This window comes from Myxine glutinosa, chromosome 2 (assembly GCF_964187855.1).
Source record: "Myxine glutinosa chromosome 2, kmMyxGlut1.1, whole genome shotgun sequence".
In the NCBI taxonomy this organism is placed as follows: domain Eukaryota; kingdom Metazoa; phylum Chordata; class Myxini; order Myxiniformes; family Myxinidae; genus Myxine; species Myxine glutinosa.
The window spans coordinates 224,990,807-225,017,837 of NC_136262.1; the positions used below are offsets into that span (position 1 = coordinate 224,990,807).

At 45.2% G+C, this 27,031-nt stretch overlaps 1 protein-coding gene across 3 annotated transcripts; it reads left to right on the forward strand.

The window, feature by feature from the left end:
• Positions 1–1,740: 1,740 nt before the first annotated feature.
• SMNDC1 (survival motor neuron domain containing 1) lies at positions 1,741–26,918 on the forward strand. 3 transcript variants are annotated; one of them, XM_068106140.2, is made up of 6 exons: positions 1,741–1,838; positions 14,641–14,760; positions 15,485–15,630; positions 16,068–16,235; positions 17,547–17,700; positions 26,089–26,918. In XM_068106140.2, the coding sequence occupies exons 2-6, from the start codon at positions 14,641–14,643 to the stop codon at positions 26,224–26,226; spliced, it is 726 nt and encodes a 241-aa protein (XP_067962241.1). In that variant the 5' UTR covers positions 1,741–1,838; the 3' UTR covers positions 26,227–26,918. The 3 variants fall into 3 exon arrangements, with proteins under 3 accessions (XP_067962241.1, XP_067962242.1, XP_067962239.1); XM_068106141.1 differs by lacking the exon at positions 1,741–1,838 and adding an exon at positions 1,956–1,974; XM_068106138.2 differs by lacking the exon at positions 1,741–1,838 and adding an exon at positions 9,586–9,700.
• Positions 26,919–27,031: the final 113 nt, after the last annotated feature.

Here is a 27,031-nt window from a genome sequence, read left to right on the forward strand (position 1 = left end):
TCGACTCTGGACATGCTGCTTCTGCTGTCTCAACAATGGATGGAGGCCCTCAACGCAAAACAGGAAATCAGTGCTGTCTCCCTTAACATATCACGTGCCTTTGATACGGTCTGGCACCCCGCTCTGCTCACCAAACTCTCCTCTTATGGTATCCATGGAGCTCTCCACACATGGCTTGCGGAATTCCTCTCTGGTCGCAGTCAACGTGTGGCCCTGAATGGGTTTCTCTCATCTCCCCTTCCTGTTCAGGCTGGAGTTCCTCACGGCAGTGTTCTGGGCCCTGTGCTTTTTCTGGTCTTCATCAATGATCTCTCTGACTCTCTGGAAAATCCTCTCTCTTTGCTGATGACTCCACTCTCTCCCGCTCCATTCCTCTTCCCTCAGATCGGCAGTCTGCAGCCTCTTCACTCTCTGCAGACCTGGACAAAATCACAGACTGGTCAAACAAGTGGAACATGTCTTTCAATCCTGACAAATCTCACTCTCTCACTATGTCTCTCCGAAAAGACTGTCTGGACAACCCCCCGATCTGCTTTCTCAATAATCCTCGCCAAGAAGTTCTGTCGCTCAAGCTTTTGGGTCTCACTATCTACCATGATCTTTCCTGGGAAAACCACATTTCCAAGCTGGCCTCCAAAGCCAGTTGCCGACTGGGCATCCTCCGTCGTGCGAAGTCCTTCCTTAGCACACCTGAACTCCTCACCACATACAAAGTTTTCATCCACAGCTCAATGGAATACTGCTCTCCCCTCTGGGCCGGTGCTCCTGCCTCACACCTAGCTCAGCTTCACGCGGTTGAAACGAAAGCTTTCAGAATCATTGGAATCTCCCGCGATGAAGCTAACTCTGAGGGCCTTTCACTCACTCACCGCAGGCAGGTAGGTGGTCTTTCTGTCTTCTAACGACTCCTCTCCGGCATAGCTCCCCCAGCCCGAGCTGTGCTCTGTCCCCTAAATATTCCTTCAGGTCGCACAAAATCTCCCAGCAACCCTCTTATGGTGAAACTGATAAAATCAAGACTCTCTGCTCACCTTCATTCCTCTTTTCTCCCGCCTCTGGAACAAACTCCCTCATTCTCTTCAATCCCACTCCTCCCTCCAGGTCTTTAAAACAGCTGTTCACCACCATCTCTTATCTTCCCACTTCCAAAACCTTGATCTTTTCTACCCCCGTTAATTCACCCCAGATCCACTTTTTTGATGATACCGACTTCATTCCTGGAAATCCTAGCAGTGTCCATTTGTTTTATACCTCTCTCACCGTGGTTGTGCCACTGATGCAGTCACCCTATTACTGCTAGTACACTGGGCTCAGGGCCAGGGGCCCCACACCTGTGGATTCGAACTCAGGACCTTAGCATCCCAATCCGTGCTTTCGACGATCCTTCCTCTCCCCCCTCACTAACAGCTACTTATACCCGACTCTTACCCCTCCTTCGCCAGCGTGTCATGCTTCGTCCATATCCACTATAATCCCGAAAGCAATAACAAAAATAAAACTTTTTTCTCATCTTTTCATTTTGAAACTTTTATGGAAGCAAATATTGGAAGGCCAAGGAAGGCCTTGAGTTTGTGATGGTGAAGCTTTACCTGACAGTATAGTCGGCACGGGGTCTCCACAATTTTTAGGATTTATTTTTCATATTTAATATTCGAATTTAAAGACGTACTTGATGTAATGCGTAAATATTGGGATGTAAAATGAGTAAATGAACAAAAGATGAGCACGTCCAGCATCATCAGGAACAACGGAAAGGTTTGGCGATATGGCGATGACGTCACTTCCTGTGCGGCCTATTCGGTTCGGTCTTTCTTGGGCTTGTTTTGTCCACCTGAAAGGTGAGTTCGTTATTTGGATACGTAGTTGTTTCCGTTTTTCCATTAAATGTCCCGGTTGTCATTTGACCTCCTGTTTAGAAACCGTTTAAAATTTTAATTTTATCGTCTCTTTCGGACCGGGCGACGCTTTAAAGGAGTAGGTGTTAATTTATTCGTGCTCCAGCACGAAAACAGTTTATTTTGTTGGATATGTAAATATATATATATATATAGATATATAGATATAAAATCCGAAGCAGCTATTTCCACGCCACCGTGTTTATTCAGCTCATATCTTTTTCTAATCGCTGGTTATGTATCGACCATCGACTATCGAACCTCCACCACCACCACCACCTCCACCTCCACCACCACCACCACCTCCACCTCCACCTCCACCTCCACCACCGCCTCCACCTCCACCTCCACCTCCACCTCCACCTCCACCACCACCTCCGTCCCCTTTTCCATTTTCCAAACCTCCACAACTACCCACACACCTCCTCTATCCCCCTTGCCCCCCTCCTCTACCCCCCTTGCCCCCCTCCTCGATCCCCCTTGCCCCCCTCCTCTATCCCCCTTGCCCCCTCCTATATCCCCCTTGCCCCCTCCTATATCCCCCTTGCCCCCTCCTCTATCCCCCTTGCCCCCCTCCTCTATCCCCCCTTGCCCCCCTCCTCTATCCCCCTTGCCCCCCTCTACCCCCCTTGCCCCCCTCCTCGATTCCCCTTGCCCCCTCCTCGATCCCCCTTGCCCCCTCTCTAGCCCCCCTGCCTCCTCTATCCCCCTTGCCCCCCCCTATCCCCCTTGCCCCTCACCTTGATCATCACTTCCACTCCAGTCACTCCCATTACATATTAATGTCTCTTTCACTATCGGTGTTCATTGTTTTTATTTTTTTATTTATCTTGTCCCTACAATGTGATGTTTTGCGATTTTATCATTTGATATGTCCGCCACCGAAAGTGGATGAGGGTTGTGTTTTCACCCCTGTCTGTCATGAAACAGCATATCTCAAAAAGTTATGGACGGATTCGGACAAACCTTGGTTGTGTGTTTGACAAGGATGAAACTTGGTTGGTGTATGACGAGGATGAAACATGGTTGGTGTACTTCAAGGATGAAACATGGTTGGTGTATGACAAGGATGAAACATGGTTGGTGTATGACGAGGATGAAACATGGTTGGTGTATGACAAGGATGAAACTTGGTTGTGTGTATGGCAAGGATGAAACATGGTTCTGTGTATGACAAGGATGAAATATGATTGGTGTATGACAAGGATGAAACATGGTTGTGTGTATGACAAGGATGAAACATGGTTGTGTGTATGACAAGGATGAAACATGGTTGGTGTATGACAAGGATGAAACATGGTTGGTGTATGACAAGGATGAAACATGGTTGGTGCATGACAAGGATGAAACATGGTTGGTGTACGACAAGGATGAAACATGGTTGGTGTACGACAAGGATGAAACATGGCTGGTGTACGGCAAGGATGAAACATGGTTGGTGTACGACAAGGATGAAACATGGTTGGTGTACGACAAGGATGAAACATGGTTGGTGTACGACAAGGATGAAACATGGCTGGTGTACGGCAAGGATGAAACATGGTTGGTGTACGGCAAGGATGAAACATGGTTGGTGTACGACAAGGATGAAACATTTGTTGGTGTACGACAAGGATGAAACATTTGTTGGTGTACGACAAGGATGAAACATGGTTGGTGTACGACAAGGATGAAACATGGTTGGTGTACGACAAGGATGAAACATGGTTGGTGTACGACAAGGATGAAACATGGTTGGTGTACGACAAGGATGAAACATGGTTGGTGTATGACAGGGATGAAACATGGTTTGTGTATGACAAGGATGAAACATGGTTGTGTACGACAAGGATGAAACATTTGTTGGTGTACGACAAGGATGAAACATGGTTGGTGTACGACAAGGATGAAACATGGTTGGTGTACGACAAGGATGAAACATGGTTGGTGTTTGACAAGGATGAAACATGGTTGTGTGTACGACAAGGATGAAACATGGTTGTGTGTATGACAAGGATGAAACATGGTTGGTGTTTGACAAGGATGAAACATGGTTGTGTGTACGACAAGGATGAAACATGGTTGTGTGTATGACAAGGATGAAACATGGTTGTGTGTATGACAGGGATGAAACATGGTTGGTGTATGACAAGGATGAAACATGGTTGTGTGTTTGACAAGGATGAAACATGGTTGGTGTACGACAAGGATGAAACATGGTTGGTGTATGACAAGGATGAAACATGGTTGGTGTCTGACAAGGATGAAACTTGGTTGTGTGTATGGCAAGGATGAAACATGGTTGGTGTATGACAAGGATGAAATGAAACATGGTTGTGTGTATGACAAGGATGAAACCTGGTTGGTGTATGACAAGGATGAAACATGGTTGGTGTATGACAAGGATGAAACATGGTTGGTGTATGACAAGGATGAAACATGGTTGGTGTTCGACAAGGATGAAACATGGTTGGTGTACGACAAGGATGAAACATGGTTGGTGTACGACAAGGATGAAACATGGTTGGTGTATGACAAGGATGAAACCTGGTTGTGTGTATGGCAAGGATGAAACATGGTTGTGTGTATGACAAGGATGAAACATGGTTGGTGTATGACAAGGATGAAACATGGTTGTGTGTTTGACAAGGATGAAACATGGTTGTGTGTATGACAAGGATGAAACATGGTTGGTGTATGACAAGGATGAAACATGGCTGTGTGTATGACAAGGATGAAACATGGTTGTGTGTATGACAAGGATGAAACATGGTTGTGTGTATGACAAAGATGAAACATGGTTGTGTGTATGACGAGGATAAAACATGGTTGTATGTATGACAAGGATGAAACATGGTTGGTGTAATGTGTATGACAAGGATGAAACATGGTTGTGTGTATGACAAGGATGAAACTTGGTTGGTGTACGACAAGGATGAAACATGGTTGGTGTACGACAAGGATGAAACATGTTTGGTGTACGACAAGGATGAAACATGGTTGGTGTACGACAAGGATGAAACATGGTTGGTGTACGACAAGGATGAAACATGGTTGGTGTACGACAAGGATGAAACATGGTTGGTGTATGACAAGGATGAAACATGGTTGGTGTATGACAAGGATGAAACATGGTTGGTGTACGACAAGGATGAAACATGGTTGGTGTACGACAAGGATGAAACATGGTTGGTGTATGACAAGGATGAAACATGGTTGGTGTATGACAAGGATGAAACATGGTTGGTGTATGACAAGGATGAAATGAAACATGGTTGTGTGTATGACAAGGATAAAACATGGTTGGTGTATGACAAGGATGAAACATAGTTGTGTGTTTGACAAGGATGAAACATGGTTTTGTGTATGACAAGGATGAAACATGGTTGGTGTATGACAAGGATGAAACATGGTTGTGTGTATGACAAGGATGAAACATGGTTGGTGTATGACAAGGATGAAACATGGTTGGTGTATGACAAGGATGAAACATGGTTGTGTGTATGACAAGGATGAAACATGGTTGGTGTATGACAAGGATAAAACATGGTTGGTGTATGACAAGGATAAAACATGGTTGTGTGTATGACAAGGATGAAACATGGTTGGTGTATGACAAGAATGAAACATGGTTGTGTGTTTGACAAGGATGACACATGGTTGTGTGTATGACAAAGATGAAACATGGTTGTGTGTATGACAAGGATGAAACATGGTTGGTGTATGACAAGAATGAAACATGGTTGTGTGTTTGACAAGGATGACACATGGTTGTTTGTATGACAAAGATGAAACATGGTTGTGTGTATGACAAGGATGAAACATGGTTGGTGTATGACAAGAATGAAACATGGTTGTGTGTATGACAAAGATGAAACATGGTTGTGTGTATGACAAGAATGAAACATGGTTGTGTGTTTGACAAGGATGACATATGGTTGTGTGTATGACAAAGATGAAACATGGTTGGTGTACGACAAGGATGAAACATGGTTGTGTGTATGACAAGGATGAAACATGGTTGTGTGTACAACGAGCAACGAGGATGAAACATGGTTGTGTGTATGACAAGGATGAAACATGGTTGTGTGTATGACAAAGATGAAACATGGTTGTGTGTATGACAAGGATGAAACATGGTTGTGTGTACAACGAGCAACGAGGATGAAACATGGTTGTGTGTATGTCGAGGATAAAACATGGTTGTATGTATGACAAGGATGAAACATGGTTGGTGTAATGTGTATGACAAGGATGAAACTTGGTTGGTGTACAACAAGGATGAAACATGGTTGGTGTACGACAAGGATGAAACATGGTTGGTGTACGACAAGGATGAAACATGGTTGGTGTACGACAAGGATGAAACATGGTTGGTGTACGACAAGGATGAAACATGGTTGGTGTACGACAAGGATGAAACATGGTTGGTGTACGACAAGGATGAAACATGGTTGGTGTACGACAAGGATGAAACATGGTTGGTGTATGACAAGGATGAAACATGGTTGGTGTATGACAAGGATGAAACATGGTTGGTGTATGACAAGGATGAAATGAAACATGGTTGTGTGTATGACAAGGATGAAACATGGTTGGTGTATGACAAGGATGAAACATGGTTGTGTGTTTGACAAGGATGAAACATGGTTTTGTGTATGACAAGGATGAAACATGGTTGGTGTATGACAAGGCTAAAACATGGTTGTGTGTATGACAAGGATGAAACATGGTTGTGTGTATGACAAGGATGAAACATGGTTGGTGTATGACAAGGATGAAACATGGTTGGTGTATGACAAGGATGAAACATGGTTGTGTGTATGACAAGGATGAAACATGGTTGGTGTATGACAAGGATAAAACATGGTTGGTGTATGACAAGGATAAAACATGGTTGTGTGTATGACAAGGATGAAACATGGTTGTGTGTATGACAAAGATGAAACATGGTTGTGTGTATGACAAGGATGAAACATGGTTGTGTGTACAACGAGCAACGAGGATGAAACATGGTTGTGTGTATGTCGAGGATAAAACATGGTTGTATGTATGACAAGGATGAAACATGGTTGGTGTAATGTGTATGACAAGGATGAAACTTGGTTGGTGTACGACAAGGATGAAACATGGTTGGTGTACGACAAGGATGAAACATGGTTGGTGTACGACAAGGATGAAACATGGTTGGTGTACGACAAGGATGAAACATGGTTGGTGTACGACAAGGATGAAACATGGTTGGTGTACGACAAGGATGAAACATGGTTGGTGTACGACAAGGATGAAACATGGTTGGTGTACGACAAGGATGAAACATGGTTGGTGTATGACAAGGATGAAACATGGTTGGTGTATGACAAGGATGAAACATGGTTGGTGTATGACAAGGATGAAATGAAACATGGTTGTGTGTATGACAAGGATGAAACATGGTTGGTGTATGACAAGGATGAAACATGGTTGGTGTATGACAAGGCTAAAACATGGTTGTGTGTATGACAAGGATGAAACATGGTTGTGTGTATGACAAGGATGAAACATGGTTGGTGTATGACAAGGATGAAACATGGTTGGTGTATGACAAGGATGAAACATGGTTGTGTGTATGACAAGGATGAAACATGGTTGGTGTATGACAAGGATAAAACATGGTTGGTGTATGACAAGGATAAAACATGGTTGTGTGTATGACAAGGATGAAACATGGTTGGTGTATGACAAGAATGAAACATGGTTGTGTGTTTGACAAGGATGACACATGGTTGTGTGTATGACAAAGATGAAACATGGTTGTGTGTATGACAAGGATGAAACATGGTTGGTGTATGACAAGAATGAAACATGGTTGTGTGTTTGACAAGGATGACACATGGTTGTGTGTTTGACAAGGATGAAACATGGTTGTGTGTTTGACAAGGATGAAACATGGTTGGTGTACGACAAGGATGAAACATGGTTGTGTGTATGACAAAGATGAAACATGGTTGTGTGTATGACAAGGATGAAACATGGTTGGTGTATGACAAGAATGAAACATGGTTGTGTGTTCGACAAGGATGACACATGGTTGTGTGTTTGACAAGGATGAAACATGGTTGGTGTACGACAAGGATGAAACATGGTTGTGTGTATGACAAAGATGAAACATGGTTGTGTGTATGACAAAGATGAAACATGGTTGTGTGTATGACAAAGATGAAACATGGTTGTGTGTATGACAAGGATGAAACATGGTTGGTGTACGACAAGGATGAAATATGGTTGTGTGTATGACAAAGATGAAACATGGTTGTGTGTTTGACAAGGATGACACATGGTTGTGTGTATGACAAAGATGAAACATGGTTGTGTGTATGACAAGGATGAAACATGGTTGGTGTACGACAAGGATGAAACATGGTTGTGTGTATGACAAAGATGAAACATGGTTGTGTGTATGACAAGGATGAAACATGGTTGTGTGTCCAACGAGGATGAAACATGGTTGTGTGTTTGACAAGGATGAAACGTGGTTGTGTGTATGACAAGGATGAAACATGGTTGTGTGTACGACGAGGATGAAACATGGTTGGTGTATGACAAGGATGAAACATGGTTGTGTGTATGACAAGGATGAAACATGGTTGGTGTATGACAAGGATAAAACATGGTTGTGTGTATGACAAGGATGAAACATGGTTGGTGTATGACAAGGATGAAACATGGTTGTGTGTTTGACAAGGATAAAACATGGTTGTGTGTATGTCGAGGATAAAACATGGTTGTATGTATGACAAGGATGAAACATGGTTGGTGTAATGTGTATGACAAGGATGAAACTTGGTTGGTGTACAACAAGGATGAAACATGGTTGTGTGTTTGACAAGGATGAAACATGGTTGTGTGTATGACAAGGATGAAACATGGTTGTGTGTATGACAAGGATGAAACATGGTTGTGTGTACAACGAGGATGAAACATGGTTGGTGTATGACAAGGATGAAACATGGTTGTGTGTACAACGAGGATGAAACATGGTTGTGTGTTTGACAAGGATGAAACATGGTTGTGTGTATGACAAGGATGAAACATGGTTGTGTGTATGACAAGGATGAAACTTGGTTGGTGTATGACAAGGATGAAACATGGTTGTGTGTATGACAAGGATGAAACATGGTTGGTGTATGACAAGGATGAAACTTGGTTGGTGTATGACAAGGATGAAACATGGTTGTGTATGACAAGGGTCCCTCCGCTTCCGGTCCGGTCTGAAGAGGACGCAGGCGTCACATGCTCGCCGCTTCTTCGACTGGGCCACTGTCTGTGGCTTGCTTTTTTGGTGGTCATGCGGATTTTTTGGCCATTGAGTCTGCCCTCCGCATAGTCCCGGCTCTGCTCCCTGCTTCGCCTACCCGGCTCCTTCGCCTGCTCGCTGTTTCCTCGGGCACGCTCTCGTGGGTTGTGTCCTTCGCAGCGGTGTGGCGGCGGTTTTGCCGCCGTGATCTTGATTTGTAGCGGCGGCGGTTGATTGCCGCTGCATTTCCCGCTTTGCCGTGATCAACCTTGGCCTCGTGATCGTCTCTTTGCTCCTGTCTGCCCTCTGCTTGGTCCCGACTCTGCTCCTGGCTTCACCTACCTGGCTCCTTCGTCTCCTTCGTTTCCTTGGGCCTGCTCCCATGGGTTGGGACCATTGTTTCACCTCCTCAACCTTGGCATCGTCTCATCTCTCCGCTCCTGCCTGGCATGGCTCTGCGGTACTCAGCCGCAAGGCTCCTGCTCAATACCTGCTCCACCCCATCATGCATCTCTGCCATCAAATCAAATGGACTCCTCCGACGACCCAGGTACATTCACCGTGGCTCCGGTCGTAAGTTTGTATATGTACAATCAGGTCACTCCATCCCCGTCCTATGGTCGGCTCAGCGCACTCCCACTCATCGTCCCAGCGCACCTAGTCACGGCAACGCACAAAATCGCACCTCCTGCCTGCAAACCCTGGCTAAATCACCTGAATTCATCCCCGCTGTTCAAAACAACATCAAGCTCACCCTGTTCAACACCCGGTCCCTCAACAACAAATGCCTCATCCTCAACGACTACATCCTGGTTAACAAACTGGACTTTCTCTGTCTCACCGAAACCTGGCAACAACCACTGGACTACTACACGCTCAACCTCACCACACCCAATGGATATTCCTACGTCAATAAAGCACGCTCGGAGGGCCGAGGTGGTGGAATTGCCGTTATCCACCGTCAAGACATCAGGACCAGCCTCATCCCCATCGCCTCATCCTCATCCTTTGAACACCTGGCTTTTAAACTCTCTGGTCGCACGCAGTCAGTCATGGCTGTCGTCTACCGCCCTCCCAAACCACACCCATCATTCCTGTCTGACTTCTCCTACTTTCTGACCCAGCTATGTTCCCTCTCCCACTCAATCCTTCTCCTTGGTGATTTCAATATCCACATGGACTCCACTGACTCCACAATAACCACTGACTTCACTGATTTACTCACCTGCTTTAACCTCAGTCAACATGTCAACTTTCCTACGCATATCCGTGGTCACATTTTGGACCTTGTCTGCTCCACTGGATTAATTTTGCATCATCTCTCTGGCTCCGACCTCACCCTCTCTGACCACTTAGCCATCACTATGACCATCAACATCCCCACCCCAACACCAAGACATTATCGCACTATCAACTTCCGTAAGCTAAACACTCTTTCACCTACCTCATTCTCATCCACCCTCTCTGAAAAAATGTCCACTTCTCCCTTCATTGACCTCCACACCCCTTCCGACCTCACTGACTACTACAACCACACTCTCTCCTCCTACCTTGACCAGCTTGCGCCTGTAAAAACCAAAAGTTTCTTTCACCCATTCTGCTCCCTGGTTTACCCCTGAACTCCGCCTGATGAAAACTAGTGCTCGCCAACTTGAAAGACTCCGCAATAAAACAGGTCTCACAGTTCACTCCCAAGCCTACAAGGACCACCTACAACACTACAAATATGCCCTCTCCCACGCCCGCCCCGCCTACTACTCTCAAATTATCCACTCTGGCTCCGGAAACCCAAAAGCACTCTTCTCGACAATAAACAAACTCCTCCGCCCCCTGAACACCACCACCCAGTCATTCACAGTAGACAACTGCATCTCCTTCCTCTCTTTCTTCCAACGCAAAATTGACAACATCTACAACAGCTTGACCACCGCCGCACCCGCTCCCCCTCCAACCACCTGCCCCCCCTTGTCCTGCCATCCCCTGTCTCGGTTCTCCCCAATCTCCCCTACTGACCTCTCTGAACTCCTCATAGGAATGAAAACTGCCACCTGCACTCTTGACCCCATCCCCTCCAGCTTTGTCAAGGCCTCCCTCCCTGCTCTCTCTCCACTTATCATTGCAACAATAAACTCCCTGTCTACAGGCATCGTCCCACCATCCCTCAAAATTGCTGCTGTTACCCCCATTCTAAAAAAACCTGGTCTAAAGCCTGACACCCTAAATAACTTCAGACCCATCTCCAACCTACCCTTTCTGTCAAAAGTTTTGGAACGCGCTGTAGCCGCTCAACTCAAACATCACCTCTCTGCCAATAACCTGTATGAAACATTCCAATCCGGATTCCGCTCCAACCACAGTACTGAAACTGCTCTCCTCAAAATCACCAACGACCTTCTCCTCTCCTCTGACGCTGGCAACCTCAACATTCTCGTCCTCCTCGACCTCAGCGCTGCCTTTGACACCATCGATCACACCATCCTCCTCACCCGACTTGAATCCACCTTTAACGTTACCAGCACTGCCCTCTCTTGGATTAAATCATACCTCTCTGACAGACGCCAGTTCATCTCCATCAATAACTTCAAATCCTCCACTGCTCCCCTCCCCCAAGGTGTCCCCCAAGGTTCAGTTCTTGGCCCCATCCTCTTCATCCTTTACCTGTCCCCCCTCGGTCACTTAATCCGCCGTCATGGTCTCCAATTCCACTGCTTCGCCGATGACATCCAGCTTTTCATCTCCACCAAGTCCGTCTCCACCGACACCCACTCTATCCTGACAAACTGCATCTCTGAAATAAAATCCTGGCTTCAAATAAACTTCCTCAAACTTAAATGTGATAAATCTGAAATAATCATCATTGGCCCAAAAACGCTCACAAAATCCACCCATAACTTTGCCCTCAACATCGACGGTATCCCAGTATCCACCTCCCCTCTCATCCGGAATCTTGGCGTCATCTTTGACCAAACCCTCTCCTTCGACAAATACACTAAACAGATCACAAAGACAGCCTTATTTCACCTGAAAAACATCGCCCGTCTCCGCTCATCCCTCTCCTCCACGGCTGCAGAAACCCTCATCCACGCCTTCATCACCTCCCGTCTGGACTACTGCAATAGCCTTCTCTATGGTTCACCCTCAACAATCACCAATAAACTCCAATACATTCAGAACTCCGCTGCCCGTCTACTCACCCATTCCCGGACCCGTGACCACATCACCCCCGTCCTTTACAAGCTTCACTGGCTCCCCATCTCCCAGAGAATCCAGTACAAAATCCTCCTCTTGACCTACAAAGCCCTCCATAACCTGGCCCCATCCTACCTGGCTGACCTCCTCTCCAGACACACTCCCACCCGCAACCTCCGCTCTGCTGGTACCAACCTCCTGACCCCCCCCATCCGGACCAAATTCAGATCCTGGGGGGACAGGGCCTTCTCCATCGCTGCTCCCACCCTCTGGAACTCACTACCTCACACCATCAGAGACTCCTCCTCACTCACCACATTCAAAACATCACTCAAGACCCACCTGTTCAGCACTGCATTCAACATTCAACCCACAGCATTTAACCCCTGACTATCACTTCTCCTTCTCCCTCCTTTTGCTTTAAATATTTCCCTATTGATTCTTGTCTTTTTGCAATTGTTGTTTTCATGTTTTGTTATGCATTATGTTTTGCACTCTGTCAAAGCGCCTTTGGGCTTCATGAAAAGCGCTATACAAAATAAATGAATTATTATTATTATTATTAATGTGTGTATGACGAGGATGAAACATGGTTGTGTGTATGACGAGGATGAAACATGGTTGTGTGTTTGACGAGGATGAAACATGGTTGTGTGTATGACAAGGATAAAACATGGTTGGTGTATGACAAGGATAAAACATGGTTGTGTGTATGACAAGGATGAAACATGGTTGTGTGTATGACAAGGATGAAACATGGTTGTGTGTATGACGAGGATGAAACATGGTTGTGTGTATGACGAGGATGAAACATGGTTGGTGTTTGACAAGGATGAAACTTGGTTGTCTGTATGACAAGGATGAAACATAGCTGGTGTATGACAAGGATGAAACATGGTTGGTGTATGACAAGGATGAAATATGGTTGGTGTATGACAAGGATGAAACATGGTTGGTGTATGACAAGGATGAAACATGGTTGGTGTATGACAAGGATGAAATGAAACATGGTTGTGTGTATGACAAGGATGAAACATGGTTGGTGTATGACAAGGATGAAACATGGTTGGTGTATGACAAGGATGAAACATGGTTGTGTGTTTGACAAGGATGAAACATGGTTGTGTGTATGACAAGGATGAAACATGGTTGGTGTATGACAAGGATGAAACATTGAAACATGGTTGTGTGTTTGACAAGGATGAAACATGGTTGTGTGTATGACAAGGATGAAACATGGTTGTGTGTATGACAAGGATGAAACATGGTTGTGTGTATGACAAGGATGAAACATGGTTGTGTGTATGACAAGGATGAAACATGGTTGTGTGTCTGACAAGGATGAAACATGGTTGTGTGTATGACAAGGATGAAACATGGTTGTGTGTATGACAAGGATGAAACATGGTTGTGTGTATGACAAGGATGAAACATGGTTGTGTGTATGACAAGGATGAAACATGGTTGTGTGTATGACAAGGATGAAACATGGTTGTGTGTATGACAAGGATGAAACATGGTTGGTGTATGACAAGGATGAAACATGGTTGTGTGTTTGACAAGGATGAAACATGGTTGTGTGTATGACAAGGATGAAACATGGTTGGTGTATGACAAGAATGAAACATGGTTGGTGTATGACAAGGATGAAACATGGTTGTGTGTTTGACAAGGATGAAACATGGTTGTGTGTATGACAAGGATGAAACATGGTTGGTGTATGACAAGGATGAAACATGGTTGGTGTATGACAAGGATGAAATATGGTTGGTGTATGACAAGGATGAAACATGGTTGGTGTATGACAAGGATGAAACATGGTTGGTGTATGACAAGGATGAAACATGGTTGGTGTATGACAAGGATGAAATATGGTTGGTGTATGACAAGGATGAAACATGGTTGGTGTATGACAAGGATGAACTTATTCTATATTTTTCAGGTCAGGATCCAGAGCCGACCTATCATTGGATACAAAACGTAAAATGTTGTGCCGGTCACAGGTGTGCGCCCTAATGAATGCCGCACCTGCTCACCATGTAAATAACGATGACCTTGAAGTGCGGGGCCCTCGGCCATGGCTTAGCTGGCGTCTGCCTTAATTTGGCCACGGGCTGCATATGAACCACCACCGATTGAAATGCACCTCTAACTGTTTAACTCTCCAATAACAATATTCATCCTTACAGATTTTTTTTTTTTTTTTTTTACATTTGAAAAAAATTAAGTTTTATTTTTGAAATTTATTTCGAAAATGTTGTGACATGTGGACATATCCTCATGCTGGGTATGTTGCTGTAGATGGCTGATGATCTTATGATCCAGTTGTCCAACTACCGGATCCAGCTTCAGCAAGTGGAGGCAGCGCTTACGGCAGATTCTGATAATGAAGACCTCCTGAAGCTAAAGAAAGATTTGCAGGTTGGTCATGTGGGGTTCCGCTGCCTGTTTATTAATGGTTTCACCGTAATGCTTATTTAGCCTCAACCATTCCCGAAGGGACAGCAGTGGCTATTGTAATTCAGTCTGTGTGTCAATGAGAGTCCGTACACAGATCTACTTTTATTTAGATTTCGGATTGTTTATACTCAGATATACTTTAATCTCTATATCCCGGCGATGCTCCCCATTTTTATATGCTCTGTCTCGTTATTCCCACGCTTTATGATATAATGGGGAGATATTGTAATCGGCTCTGTCTGTCTGTCCATCCGTCACGCTATCTCCTCCGAAATGGTTGCCCTGAAATTCACCAAACTTGGTCGTTGTGATGACCCTGAGGCGGCGTCAAAAGGTCGCAAATGCAATTACGGGCCCGTCTTTAAACATTTAAACAAAATTTAGTATTTGTAATGAACCTTGGGGGATGCATGAAATATGTTGTGGTTTTTTTTTTTGGGGGGGGGATTTGCTCCCTGGTTCATGACCCAGGGGATGGAGACTTCGGGTCACAGTGGTGAAACGGGGGGGGGGGGGGGGGGGGGAAACCTCTTTTACCTGTGATCTGGCTGGGAGCCTTATTCTTAAGACCATCCCTGACTTAGTTTGTCCTTTCCCTTTGGTTAAAACAATGTTGTATGCTTAACATCTGCAATTATTCTCATGCAAAGCGAATTGTCTCGCCCACATCCATGTTCTGTTGCAGGAGGTGATTGAACTGACGCAGGACCTTCTGACGTCGCAGCCTACAGATAATTCAACAAACGTCGATGAGCATGAGGCCAGCAGCAGTGTTGGCCACACGTGGCATGTGGGTGACCAATGTATGGCCCTGTGGAGTGAGGATGGACAGTAAGTGATCTCAGCGGTGGAGGGTGTAAGTAGAGTATCTTGCATATTTTGTAGTTTGAGAAGCTTTTTTGTCTAAGGAAGTCTGTTTTGTCTGTACATTGAGAGTTGATCTTCCTAAAAGCACACTATTGTAAATGGGACTTTAAGTTTTTGGCCATTTGTTGTTGAGTGTGTTCACCCTGGTAGCCAAGCGTTCAATGCCTACTTTGCAATTTGTATTTTATTTTTTTCCATTGATGAAAAAGTCAAAGTTTGTTTCGTGTTTGTTTTGCCTTTTAAAACGTCTGTAATGGTTTTTTTTTTTGGTTTTTTTTTAAATAAATCGAGCTTCTGTTTATAGATCTCTAAGATGTTTGGATTGACTGTTTTTGAGGTCACATGACTGGAGCATAGCCAAGAGCATTGTTCCCTAACGGTACACAGGCTTGTCTTTTCAGGTGGTACGAGGCAGAGGTGGAGGAGATTAATGCAGACAGTTGCACGGCAGCTGTGACCTTCTCGTTGTACGGAAATGCAGATGTGGTGGCTTTGCAGTCACTCAAAATGGTGGAGGAGGGTCAAGGGAAAGGCAGTGAAGATGGTCTTGGTGGAAAGCCCAAGTCAAAGTACAGCACAAATGCACATGCTCACACGATGTAGTTTCGTATTTTAATTTTCATTTTCAATCATCTGTATCTTGCCTCTGGAAGGATAGACTCGTGGCTGTTATGACATATGTCATGTACCATGCACATCGTTGTGATATATTCCGACTGTATTGTTATGCATGTGGTTTAATTTAGTTACACAAATGTGATTCATTATTAAAAAATTGAGAAACACAGAGTGCAACCGACTCTAGGTTTAAAACTCGGTGGTGTAATGGTTCGAGCGTCCGCTCCTAGTCTGGGTGGTCTACGGTTCAAACACCGGCCAAGTAATACCAAAGGCTTTAGAAATGGTACGTTCTTCTTCCTTGCTTGACGTTCAGCATTTAAAAGGATAAGAGCACGGACAATCCCTATAGGTTGGCATTCATGGGGAGGAGGAAATTCCTCCTCAGGAAATGTCCCGCTAAGTGTGGTGTCGCTGGTATCCAGAGTGCCTTGGGAAGTGGCGGCACTTCCCCCAAGCCCAGTGGTTGTATTTGTCTCTTCTAACTGTCCTGTTGTGTCTCATGTGTGTCATTATGTGGCGGCTCCACAACGAGCTTTCAATCCTGAAAAAAAGCCTCAAAGTCCAATGCTTTTGCCAAAAGTGGCTTTCATAAGTGACTAACACAGGCCACTTGTGCTCATACCTTTTCAGAGGGGCGAAGCAACACAGGCTCTCATTGGACCGCTTTACTTTGGTAACGATTATTATCATCACCTTTGAAGTTTGAGCCGGTTTGATTCGGGGAGTAGGAATGGTGAAATGCAAAATGTGGGAGTAAACATTGGATTGAGGGGAACATGGGGGGACGTAGGGGAGATGTAGAGTGTATGTGTACATACATGAATGATTGTACACATGTGTACTTTCAGGGCTCTACATTAACTTATTTTTTTCCCAGCTTGCTCGCGGTATAAAAAGACATTCGGACAAGTAGTAATGTCGAGCTCTGAGTTTCTCACCCAATGTCTTCTCCCACACCTTGACCCTCTTCCTTCTCTGTTCCCACCCATAAGTCTCGTTGTCTATTGCAGACTTGTGTTGCTCCACCCCATTCCCACCCCACCCCCGTGAGGGCATTTTAATGTCTGTTCACACACGGTTTGGGCTTGTCCTGAAAGAAGATCCTTATGTAGCTTAACGTTCAACTTTCTTTTCTTTTGACAAAACGACGGGTTGGTTGTGCTTCTGATGATTCTTTCGTTGCATTTCTCACATTTCCGGTGTATTTTTCCAACCGCAAACTATTTTTTGACAAATGTGATTGTTTTGTTGTGATGAAGGAAGGAAATGCTGGCACAACAAAGGGAGTATAAGAAAAAGAAGGCATTAAAGAAGGCTCAAAGGATGAAGGAGATGGAACAGGAAAGAGAAGACCAAAAGAACAAATGGCAGCAATTTAATAACAAAGCATTTTCCAAAACGAAGAAGGGCCACGTAAGTTTGTGTGAAACTTTTGATCGGACTTTGTGCACGACTGACGTATTCCAAACTTGGTACCGTTTGAGTATCCCCTCCGCCTTACCTGTCTGTTGTTCTGCACATTGCTGGATATTTGCAGGGTGGTACACAATCGAGTCCCTATTTTAAATATAGACATAAGTTGCATTGTTGTGTAAATAAGACACCAAAATATTTTGCCCTAAAAGGCCATTTATTTGCCCTTTTAATTTGTGAACATCAAATTTCAACATAAGCTCTTGTGTTCTCAACACATTCTTTTCAATCGTTCGACAACATTTTCCACTGAACGCGGAAGAAACCCGTCTGGCAAATCGGCGAACACTTTGCGGATGTAACTTTCTTTGTGGATGTAACCATGTGTGTAGGTGTTCGTAAAATTTTAACATTTTTCCCTTGTGAAAAAACATTTCCCACCAGCCACGCACACAATTCTAAACGCCTCTTCCATGCAACAACAACAACAACAACAACAGGCATTTTAAGGCCATTTTCCCTGCTAGAGTGGGGGTTAGCCTTGCGATCCCCATGACAATCTTCTCCATTTTGCCCTATTTTCTGCATCTCTCCTTGTTAACCCCCCTGCCCGCATTTCTTCTTCCACCATCTTTAGCCAAGTCTTTCTCGGTCTGCTCCGTCCTCTACTTCCTTCTACATTCATTTCCATCACTCTTCTCAACCAGTCACCTCCATCCTTCCCCAACACATGATCAAACCATCTCAACCTGTTCCTCTTCACAGCATCCATCACAGGCTCTATTCCATGTGTCACACATAAACCATTTCCCACCAGCTGTGCACATAACACTTCTAAAAGCATATTTGACACGAATGTTCATTCACATCCACCACACTTGCACGGTGTTGTGCATGGCAAGTCTGCCATTTTGTATCTGCACTGCATCCCTTGGTGCATCCACATTTGATGAATGTGCGGCATGCTTCACCAGCAAGTTGAAGGGTCATCCATTTCATCTTCCACTGTGCACTCGACATCTCCCAAGTCCACCTGAATTCTGCTGGACTTGGTAACTGTGGTGCTTTTATCATTGCTTGACCCCCATACATGACCTGCCTCGTATCCTACCCGCGACAGATTCTGGACTAGTGTGTCTTGTGTTGGTGGAATGTTTTCAATTTCCCTGCCTTTCTGAGTGAATAATATTTGCCTTTCACTATTTGCACTAATCTCAGGGCTCCCACAGTCATACATGATCACCATTAATCTCTCAGTTGTGGGAATAACATTCAGGGCATTCTCTGTAGTTGGCGAACATGTCATGGCGGATAATATCTGCACCATGCGACTTAATGACTATCTTAGTCTCTCCATTGAGTTGACAAATTTTCCTAAGAGATTTTGCCAGCAGTTCCACTTCCTACGAGTAGAATGTCACACCCCTCACCATGTGCTTCTAACTAGGGGAAGTATCCAAGTATCCCATTCTTGAATATTGTAATTTTTAAGTGATTCTTCACCATTGAGAGATGAGGCCAAAAAAACGATGTATGGCATATACATCTCAAACAGTTGTGGACAGATTATGAGAAAACTTGGTGGATTAGTTGGTTAGATGACAAGAACAAGCCGATTCTATTTTGGTTCAGGTCCACATCGAGATCTGGTCTATCATTGCGATGCAAAATGTAAACTGTTCAACTTGGCGAAGGTATGCACTTTACCGAGTGTTGTTCTAGTTACCGAAGCTGAATGGAGGTTATGGCTTCACCCCTGTCTGTTTGCTTGTTTGTCTGTCTGTCTGTCTGTGAACAAGATACACTACATGACCATAAGTATGCGGACACCCCTCATAATTAGTGGATTCTGCTGTTTCAGCCACACGCATTGCTGACAGGTATATATAATCAAGCACACAGCCATGCAATCTCCATCGACAAACATTGGCTGTAAAATGGGCCGTACTGAAGAGCTCAGTGACTTTCAACGTGGCACCGTCATAGGATGCCACCTTTCCAATAAGTCAGTTCGTCAAATTTCTGCCCTGCTAGAGCTGCCCCGGTCAACTGTAAGTGCTGTTATTGTGAAGTGGAAACGTCTAGGAGCAACAACAGCTCAGCCGCAAAGTGGTAGGCCACACAAGCTCACAGAACAGGATCGCCGAGTGCTGAAGCGTGTAGCCGGTAGCATGTAAAAATCGTCTGTCCTTGGTTGCAACATTCACTACCAAGTTCCAAACTGCCTCTGGAAGCAACATCAGCACAACAACTGTTCGCCGGGAGCTTCACGAAATGGGTTTCCATGGCCGAGCAGCCGCACAGAAGCCTAAGATCACCATGCGCAATGCCAAGCGTTCTCTGGAGTGATGAATCACGCTTCACCATCTGGCAGTCAGACGGACGAATCTGGGTTTGGCGGATGTCAGGATAACTCTACCTACCCGAATGTATAGTGCCAATTGTAAAGTTTGGTGGAGGAGGAATAATGGTCGAGGGCTGGTTTTCATGGTTCGTGTTAGGCCCCTTAGTTCCAGTAAAGAGAAATCTTAACGCTACATCATACCATGACATTCTAGACGATTGTGTGCTTCCAACTTTGTGGCAACAATTTGGTGAAGGCCCTTTCCTGTTTTAGCATGACAATGGCCCCGTGCACAAAGCAAAGTCCTTACAGAAATGGTTTGTCGAGATCGGTGTGGAAGAACTTGACTGGCCTGCACGGAGCCCTGACCTCAACCCCATCGAACACCTTTGAGATGAATTGCAATGCCGAATGTGAGCCAGACCTAATCACCTAACATCAGTGCCCGACCTCACTAATGCTCTTGTGGCTGAATGGAAGCAAATCTCCACAGCAATGTTTCAACATCTATTGGAAAGCCTTTCGAGAAGAGAGGAGGCTGTTATAACAGCAAAGGGGGAGTCAACTCCATATTAATGCCAATGATTTTGGAATGAGATGCTCGATGTTTGGGTGTCCACATACTTTTGGTCATGTAGTGTATCTCAGAAGGTTATGGATGGATTCGGATAAAATTTGGCAAAGAGGTAGTGTATGTGACAAGGACGAAATAATTAGATTTTGGTAAAGATCCGGTTTCGGATCTGGCTAGTAGATTTTTTTAAGTACTGTATTCACTATGGGGAGATAGGGCCAAAAACGATACATAGCAGGATATCTCAAAAAGTTGTGGACGGATTTGGACGAAACTTGATGGCAGGTTGTGTGTGTGACAAGGACGAATCAATTCGATTTTGGTGAAGATCTGAATATGGATTCAGCTACGAGAATCGTTTAATTCTTTAGTGATTCTTTACCATTGAATGATAGGGCTAAAACCGATACATAACACGATATCTCAAAAAGTTATGGACGGATTTGGACTAAACATGGTCGGGAGGTTGTGTGTGCGACAAGGACGAATCAATTCGATTTTGGTGAACATCTGGATATGGATTCGGATACGAGAATTATTTAATTTTTTAAGCGATTCTTCATTGTTGTGAAATCGGGAGAAAAGCTATCTATGACATGAAATATAAAAAAAGTTATGGACGAGTTATGAATAAACTTGAGTGGACAAGTTGGTAAGGTGACAAGAACAAGCTGATTAGATTTTGGTTCAGGTCCGAATCCAGATCCAGCCTTTCAGTGGATACAAAACAAACTGTTCAGCCTGGCAGAGGTATGCGCTCTACCGAGTGCCGTTCTAGTTGTACTTTTGTAAATACATGTCCAGTGGATGCATTGCGGAGAGGATTGGTTGACGTTTCTGGATTGTCGCAGAAGAGACTGGTTGTATTTTGATGATCAGGCTGTGAGATCTGTCGTGTAAACCTCTCTTGGGCATCTGAGGCATGTCTTCAATATCGATACCCAATAATCATCAATACCGGTTTGATCTACCTGTCAGGTAGGACGGCTCAACTAGTCGGTAAAGACAGACACCCTCCCATCTACACCCTCCCCACCCATCTACTCCATCCATCCCTCCCATCCCATCCATCTCTCCCATCCCACCCATCCCATCCATCTACCGACACCCTCCCATCTACTTTCTCAACAATCCTCTCCAAGAAGTTCTGTCGCTCAAGCTTTTGGGTCTAACTATCTGCCATGATCTTTCTTGGGAAAACCACATTTCAAAGCTGGCCTCCAAAGCCAGTCGCCGACTGGGCATCCTCCGTCGTGCGAAGTCCTTCCTAGGCACACCTGAGCTCCTCACCACATACAAGGCTTTCATCCACAGCTCAATGGAATACTGTTCTCCCCTATGGGCCGGTGCTCCTGCCTCACACCTAGCTCGGCTTCACGCTGTTGAAACCAAAGCTTTCAGAATCATTGGAATCTCCCGCGATGAAGCTATCTCTGAGGGCCTTTCACTCACTCACCGCAGGCAGGTAGGTGGTCTTTCTGTCTGCTACCGACTCCTCTCCGGCCTTGCTCCCCCAGCTCTCTCTGTGCTTTGTCCCCCAAATATTCCTACAGGTCGCACAAGATCTGCCAGCAACCCTCTGATGGTTAAACTGCCGAAATCTCGGCTATCTGCTCACCTTCACTCTTTCATTCCTCTTTTCTCCCGCCTCTGGAACAAACTCCCACACTCCCTTGAATCCCACTCCTCCCTCCAGGTCTTTAAAACAGCTGTTCACCACCATCTCTTATCTTCCCCCATCCAAAACCTTGATCTTTTCTACCCCCGCTAATTCACCCCAGATCCACTTTGTTTGAAATTCCAACTTCTTTCCTGGAAGTCCTGGCAGTGTCCATATGTTTTATACCTCTCCCACCTTCCTAAACTTCCCTGAAAGTAAAAACATATGTCTGCTGTTTGCTGACAAAAAGTAAAATAAACTTCCCTGAAAATGTCTGCTGCTCTTCTTCTGCTCCAATCGGATCATCTGATCATGTCCTTGTTAAAGTGGACATCTCTCTGACCATTCTCAGGGAGCCTGCTCAGCGTCGACGAGTCTGGCATTTCACTCAGGCCAACTGGCACGGTCTTCAAGCAGCCATCAATCATCTGGACTGGTCTCCCATCTCTACCACCTCTGACATCAACTCATCCTGGGAATTCTTCCAAAGTAAATTGCTCTCTTTCTCATGCACAGATTTATCCCATCTCGTCTTCAGTTGTCATACCCTTCCTCCCGTCCATGGTACACGAAATCTTGTGGTGAGGCTGTTGCCCAGAAACAACTTGCCTTCGTCTCCTGGAAAGCAAATCCAACGGAAGGAAATCTCATTTCCTTTCACAAAGCCCGAAACAAGTGTGTGTCCACCCTCAGGAGAGCCAGGAAACAATATCTCTCCGTTCTCAAGACGGAACTCTCTTATCTGTCTCCCTCTTCCAAATCCTGGTGGCGTCTGGTCAAATCTGTTTCTGGTGTTTGTTCCCCCTCCATCCCCTCCCTTACCTCAAACGGCTACACAGCTGACTCCGCACATGAAAAAGCTGAATGCCTCAACTCTGTGTTTGCCTCTAAATCTTGTGTCCCAAACCCATCCCTCTCTGTACCCACCATACCCAGTCGTACCCAGCTGCTCCTGGACTCCGTGTCCTTTCCTCCTGACAAGGTGGAAAAGTTTCTGTCAACCCTCGACTCTGATTCTGCAACTGGACCTGACGGCATCAGCCCACGGGTCCTAAAATCCTGTTCTTCCGCTCTTTCACTCCCTCTCTCTGTTCTCTTCACCCTCTCTTTTGCTCAAGGTCAACTGCCATCTGCTTGGAAATCAGCCAACATCAGCGCTTTCCACAAAAAAGGTGCAAAAACAGATCCTAGCAACTACAGACCTATCAGCCTTCTCCCAATTATCAGCAAAGTCATGGAATCCATCATTGCTTCAGATATGAAATCTTTCCTCTTCTCCAATGGCTTGATCTCTGATCATCAATTTGGTTTCAGACCAGGTCACTCCACTCTGGACATGCTGCTTCTGCTGTCTCAACAATGGATGGAGGTCCTCAATGCCAAACAGGAAATTAGAACTGTCTCCCTCGACATATCACGTGCCTTCGATACGGTCTGGCACCCCGCTCTGCTCACCAAACCCTCCTCCTTTGGTATCCATGGAAATCTCCACGCATGGCTGGCGGACCTCCTCTCTAGTCGTCGTCAACGTGTGGCCCTGAATGGATGTCTCTCATCTCCCCTTCCTGTTCAGGCTGGAGTTCCCCAAGGTAGTGTTCTGGGCCCTGTGCTTTTTCTGGTCTTCATCAATGATCTCTCTGACTCTCTTGAAAATCCTCTCTATCTCTTTGCTGATGACTCCACTCTCTGCCGCTCCATTCCTCATCCCTCAGATCGGCAGTCTGCAGCCTCCTCACTCTCTGCAGACCTGGACAAAATCACAGACTGGGCAAACAAGTGGAACATGTCTTTCAATCCTGACAAATCTCACACTCTTACGATGTCTCTCCGAAAAGACCGACTGGACAACCCTCCCATCTACTTTCTGAATAATCCTCTCCAAGAAGTTCTGTCACTCAAGCTTTTGGGTCTCACTATCTGCCATGATCTTTCCTGGGAAAACCACATTTCCAAGCTGGCCTCCAAAGCCAGTCGCCGACTGGGCATCCTCCGTCGTGCGAAGTCCTTCCTTGGCACACCTGAGCTCCTCACCACATACATACAAGGCTTTCATCCGCAGCTCAATGGAATACTGCTCTTCCCTCTGGGCTGGTGCTCCTGCGAATGGAGTACTGCTCACCTAGCTCGTCTTCACGCTGTTGAAACCAAAGCGTTCAGAATCATTGGAATCTCCCGCGATGACGCTATCTCCGAGGGCCTTTCACTTAATCACCGCAGGCAGGTTGGTGGTCTTTCCGTCTTCTACCGACTCCTCTCCGGCCTTGCTCCCCCAGCTCTCTCTGGGCTCTGTCCCCCAAATATTCCTGCAGGTCGCACAATATCTGCCTGCAACCCTCTTATGGTTAAACTGCCAAAATCAAGACTCTGCTCACCTTCACTCCTTCAATCCTCTTTTCTCCTGCCTCTGGAACAAACTCCCTCACTCTCTTCAATCCCCCTCCTCCCTCCAGGTCTTTAAAACGGCTGTTCACCACCATCTCTTATCTTCCCCAATCCAAAACATTGATCTTTTCTACCCCCACTAATTTCACCCCAAATCCACTTTTTTGAGGTGACTTTTGACTTATTTCCTGGAAGTCCTTGGTGTCCTTGCGTTTTATACCTATCCTGCCTCCCCCCAGGCCCTCTCCCTCCAAAAACATCTCCCGATGTCCCTGTTCTCAAATGTTGTGTTTGTGTGCTTCCTCCCCTTCTCTCCCCATCTTGTCGACCGCTCCCCTCTTTATATACTTTGTTTGCTTGTTTGTTTGATAAATGTTAGCTCTTTCACGAGCCTCGACTCTGTACACACAACCCCCCCCCCCTTCCAATGCCCGTCCCCCCAAAGCCCTCTCCCTTCCACAGATCTCTCGATGTCCCTGCCCTCAAATGTTGTACTTGTGTGCTTCCCACTCTCTCCCCATCTTGTCTACCGCTCCCTCTTTTTATATGTTTTATGTGTCGGTTTGTCTTTTTGTGTGATTAATGTTAGCTCTTTCACGAGCCTCGATCTTGTATACAAAAAAAAAAAAAAAACCTCAATTTCAACATGGACAGTATTTCAAATGTAGTGATGTCATCATCCATCACTCAAAATTTCTCAAAATCAGAAGCATTGACACCAGTTTTATACGCACCATTTAATCTCTCGTATACCATGAATCATCATTATCACCGTGATAAAGTGATATTCAGCAGTTACAAGATGTGAGGGCTTACGACTTTAGGTCACTCCGTTTTTATCAAATAACAGAAAAAGAGGATATTTGAAATTGTCACCAACTCATCTTTCATAGAATATGGCTGACACGTGCTCATGATCGAAGGTGAAGGTCACTACATGTCTGGCAATTTCGCCAATTGGCAGCAGCACTGGATAACCAAGCTATTTTTGGGGGGAGGGGAATGGCATACATCAAATACATGAATATTGTTCTTATTGGATTATTTGGCCCTGAAAACGTTGGTATAGACACCAAAATTAATTTCCTAACTATATTATTAGCCGATATATCAGACAGTGAAAATCCGCATGTCGGCCATTTTGGAAAATGGCTGCCACAGCTTCCACTTGACAATTTTATACTTGTATCACGAAGTGCATGTGTTTTTTGCTACACGTCTGGACTTAGGGGCCACTGAGTTGGGTTGAATTCATTCCACACCAAGCAAGCAGTTCTGGCCCACTTTGGCTGCAATTGACCATCGTTTCGGGATTACTTCCTGACCAGTAATGGCAGTTATGCCTGTTGACAAGACTATTAACATTTTGTAACTGTTGCTTCCAAAGCCAATTGAGAATGATTGTCTGTTTGGTGTTGTGTGTTTCAGGTGAAGAAGAGTATATTCGCATCTCCGGAAAGCGTCACAGGCCGTGTTGGGGTCGGCACTTGCGGCATTGCGGATAAACCGATGACCCAATATCAAGACGCCGCGAAGTATAACGTGCGACATTACATGCCTCAGTGATGCTCTCAAATGCCTGTTCTGGAGGTGTTTCCTTTCTCCTGTGACGACAGGCTTCGAGAGGCTTGCGTGCTCGAGTGTACATGCCTTCAAAATGTTTGGGTGTCGGTCCACCTCCGAGAGACACACAATTTGTTTTACAAACCTTTTTTAGGTGGCCCTGATGCTGGTTTGGATTCCTGAGGGGATGGGTGTAGGGGTTATGGGGTTGGGGGTTATGAAGTCCATGAGCTTGCTTTTCCTGCTTGTGGGAACTGCTGGCATATCTGCAGGATATGGTGTTTATACGATCGATTATGATACACATATACCATGTTGCTTCATTTGATGGAGCTTTAACGTGATCCGGTGCCAGATTTGTCCACTTCGTGGTCCCACAGCATCTCGTGTGCTGACTTTATCTCGTGAATGTCTTTCACTGGAGCCCAAGGGAAGGTGCCCGAGTTTACCTCCACCCTGTACAGGTGCGTCACGCGATTTATGAGTTCAACTGAGAGTTTGCCACTTCAATTTTTTTCCCCCTGACACCGAAGTGTTTGCAAAAGAATGGATTTGTTGGCACAAGTCAAGACGATTCATTCGGATGATTTTTGCAAATGTTAAGGGTCGTCCAATTTGAAGTGATACCCTTGATGTAAAATGATCGATGTGGATTTGCTATAACATTTTATTTAATAAAACGACCAAGTCTCTTACTTATTTCTGATGATTCTTGGTGTATTTAAGGTGTTGACTTACTTTACCTGCCTGAACAGATGGTTTTCAATTTTTATGGATGATAGGAAACTTTCCCTCCTTCCCAGCCCTG

Coding starts and splice junctions, on each gene's coding strand:
- SMNDC1 (XM_068106138.2), top strand. CDS start 9,656: ATGCATCTCTGCCATCAAATCAAATGGACTCCTCCGACGACCCAG. Junction 16,236..17,546: donor GGTGGAAAGCCCAAGTCAAA/GTACAGCACAAA, acceptor GTTGTGATGAAG/GAAGGAAATGCTGGCACAAC. Junction 17,701..26,088: donor CCAAAACGAAGAAGGGCCAC/GTAAGTTTGTGT, acceptor TGTGTGTTTCAG/GTGAAGAAGAGTATATTCGC.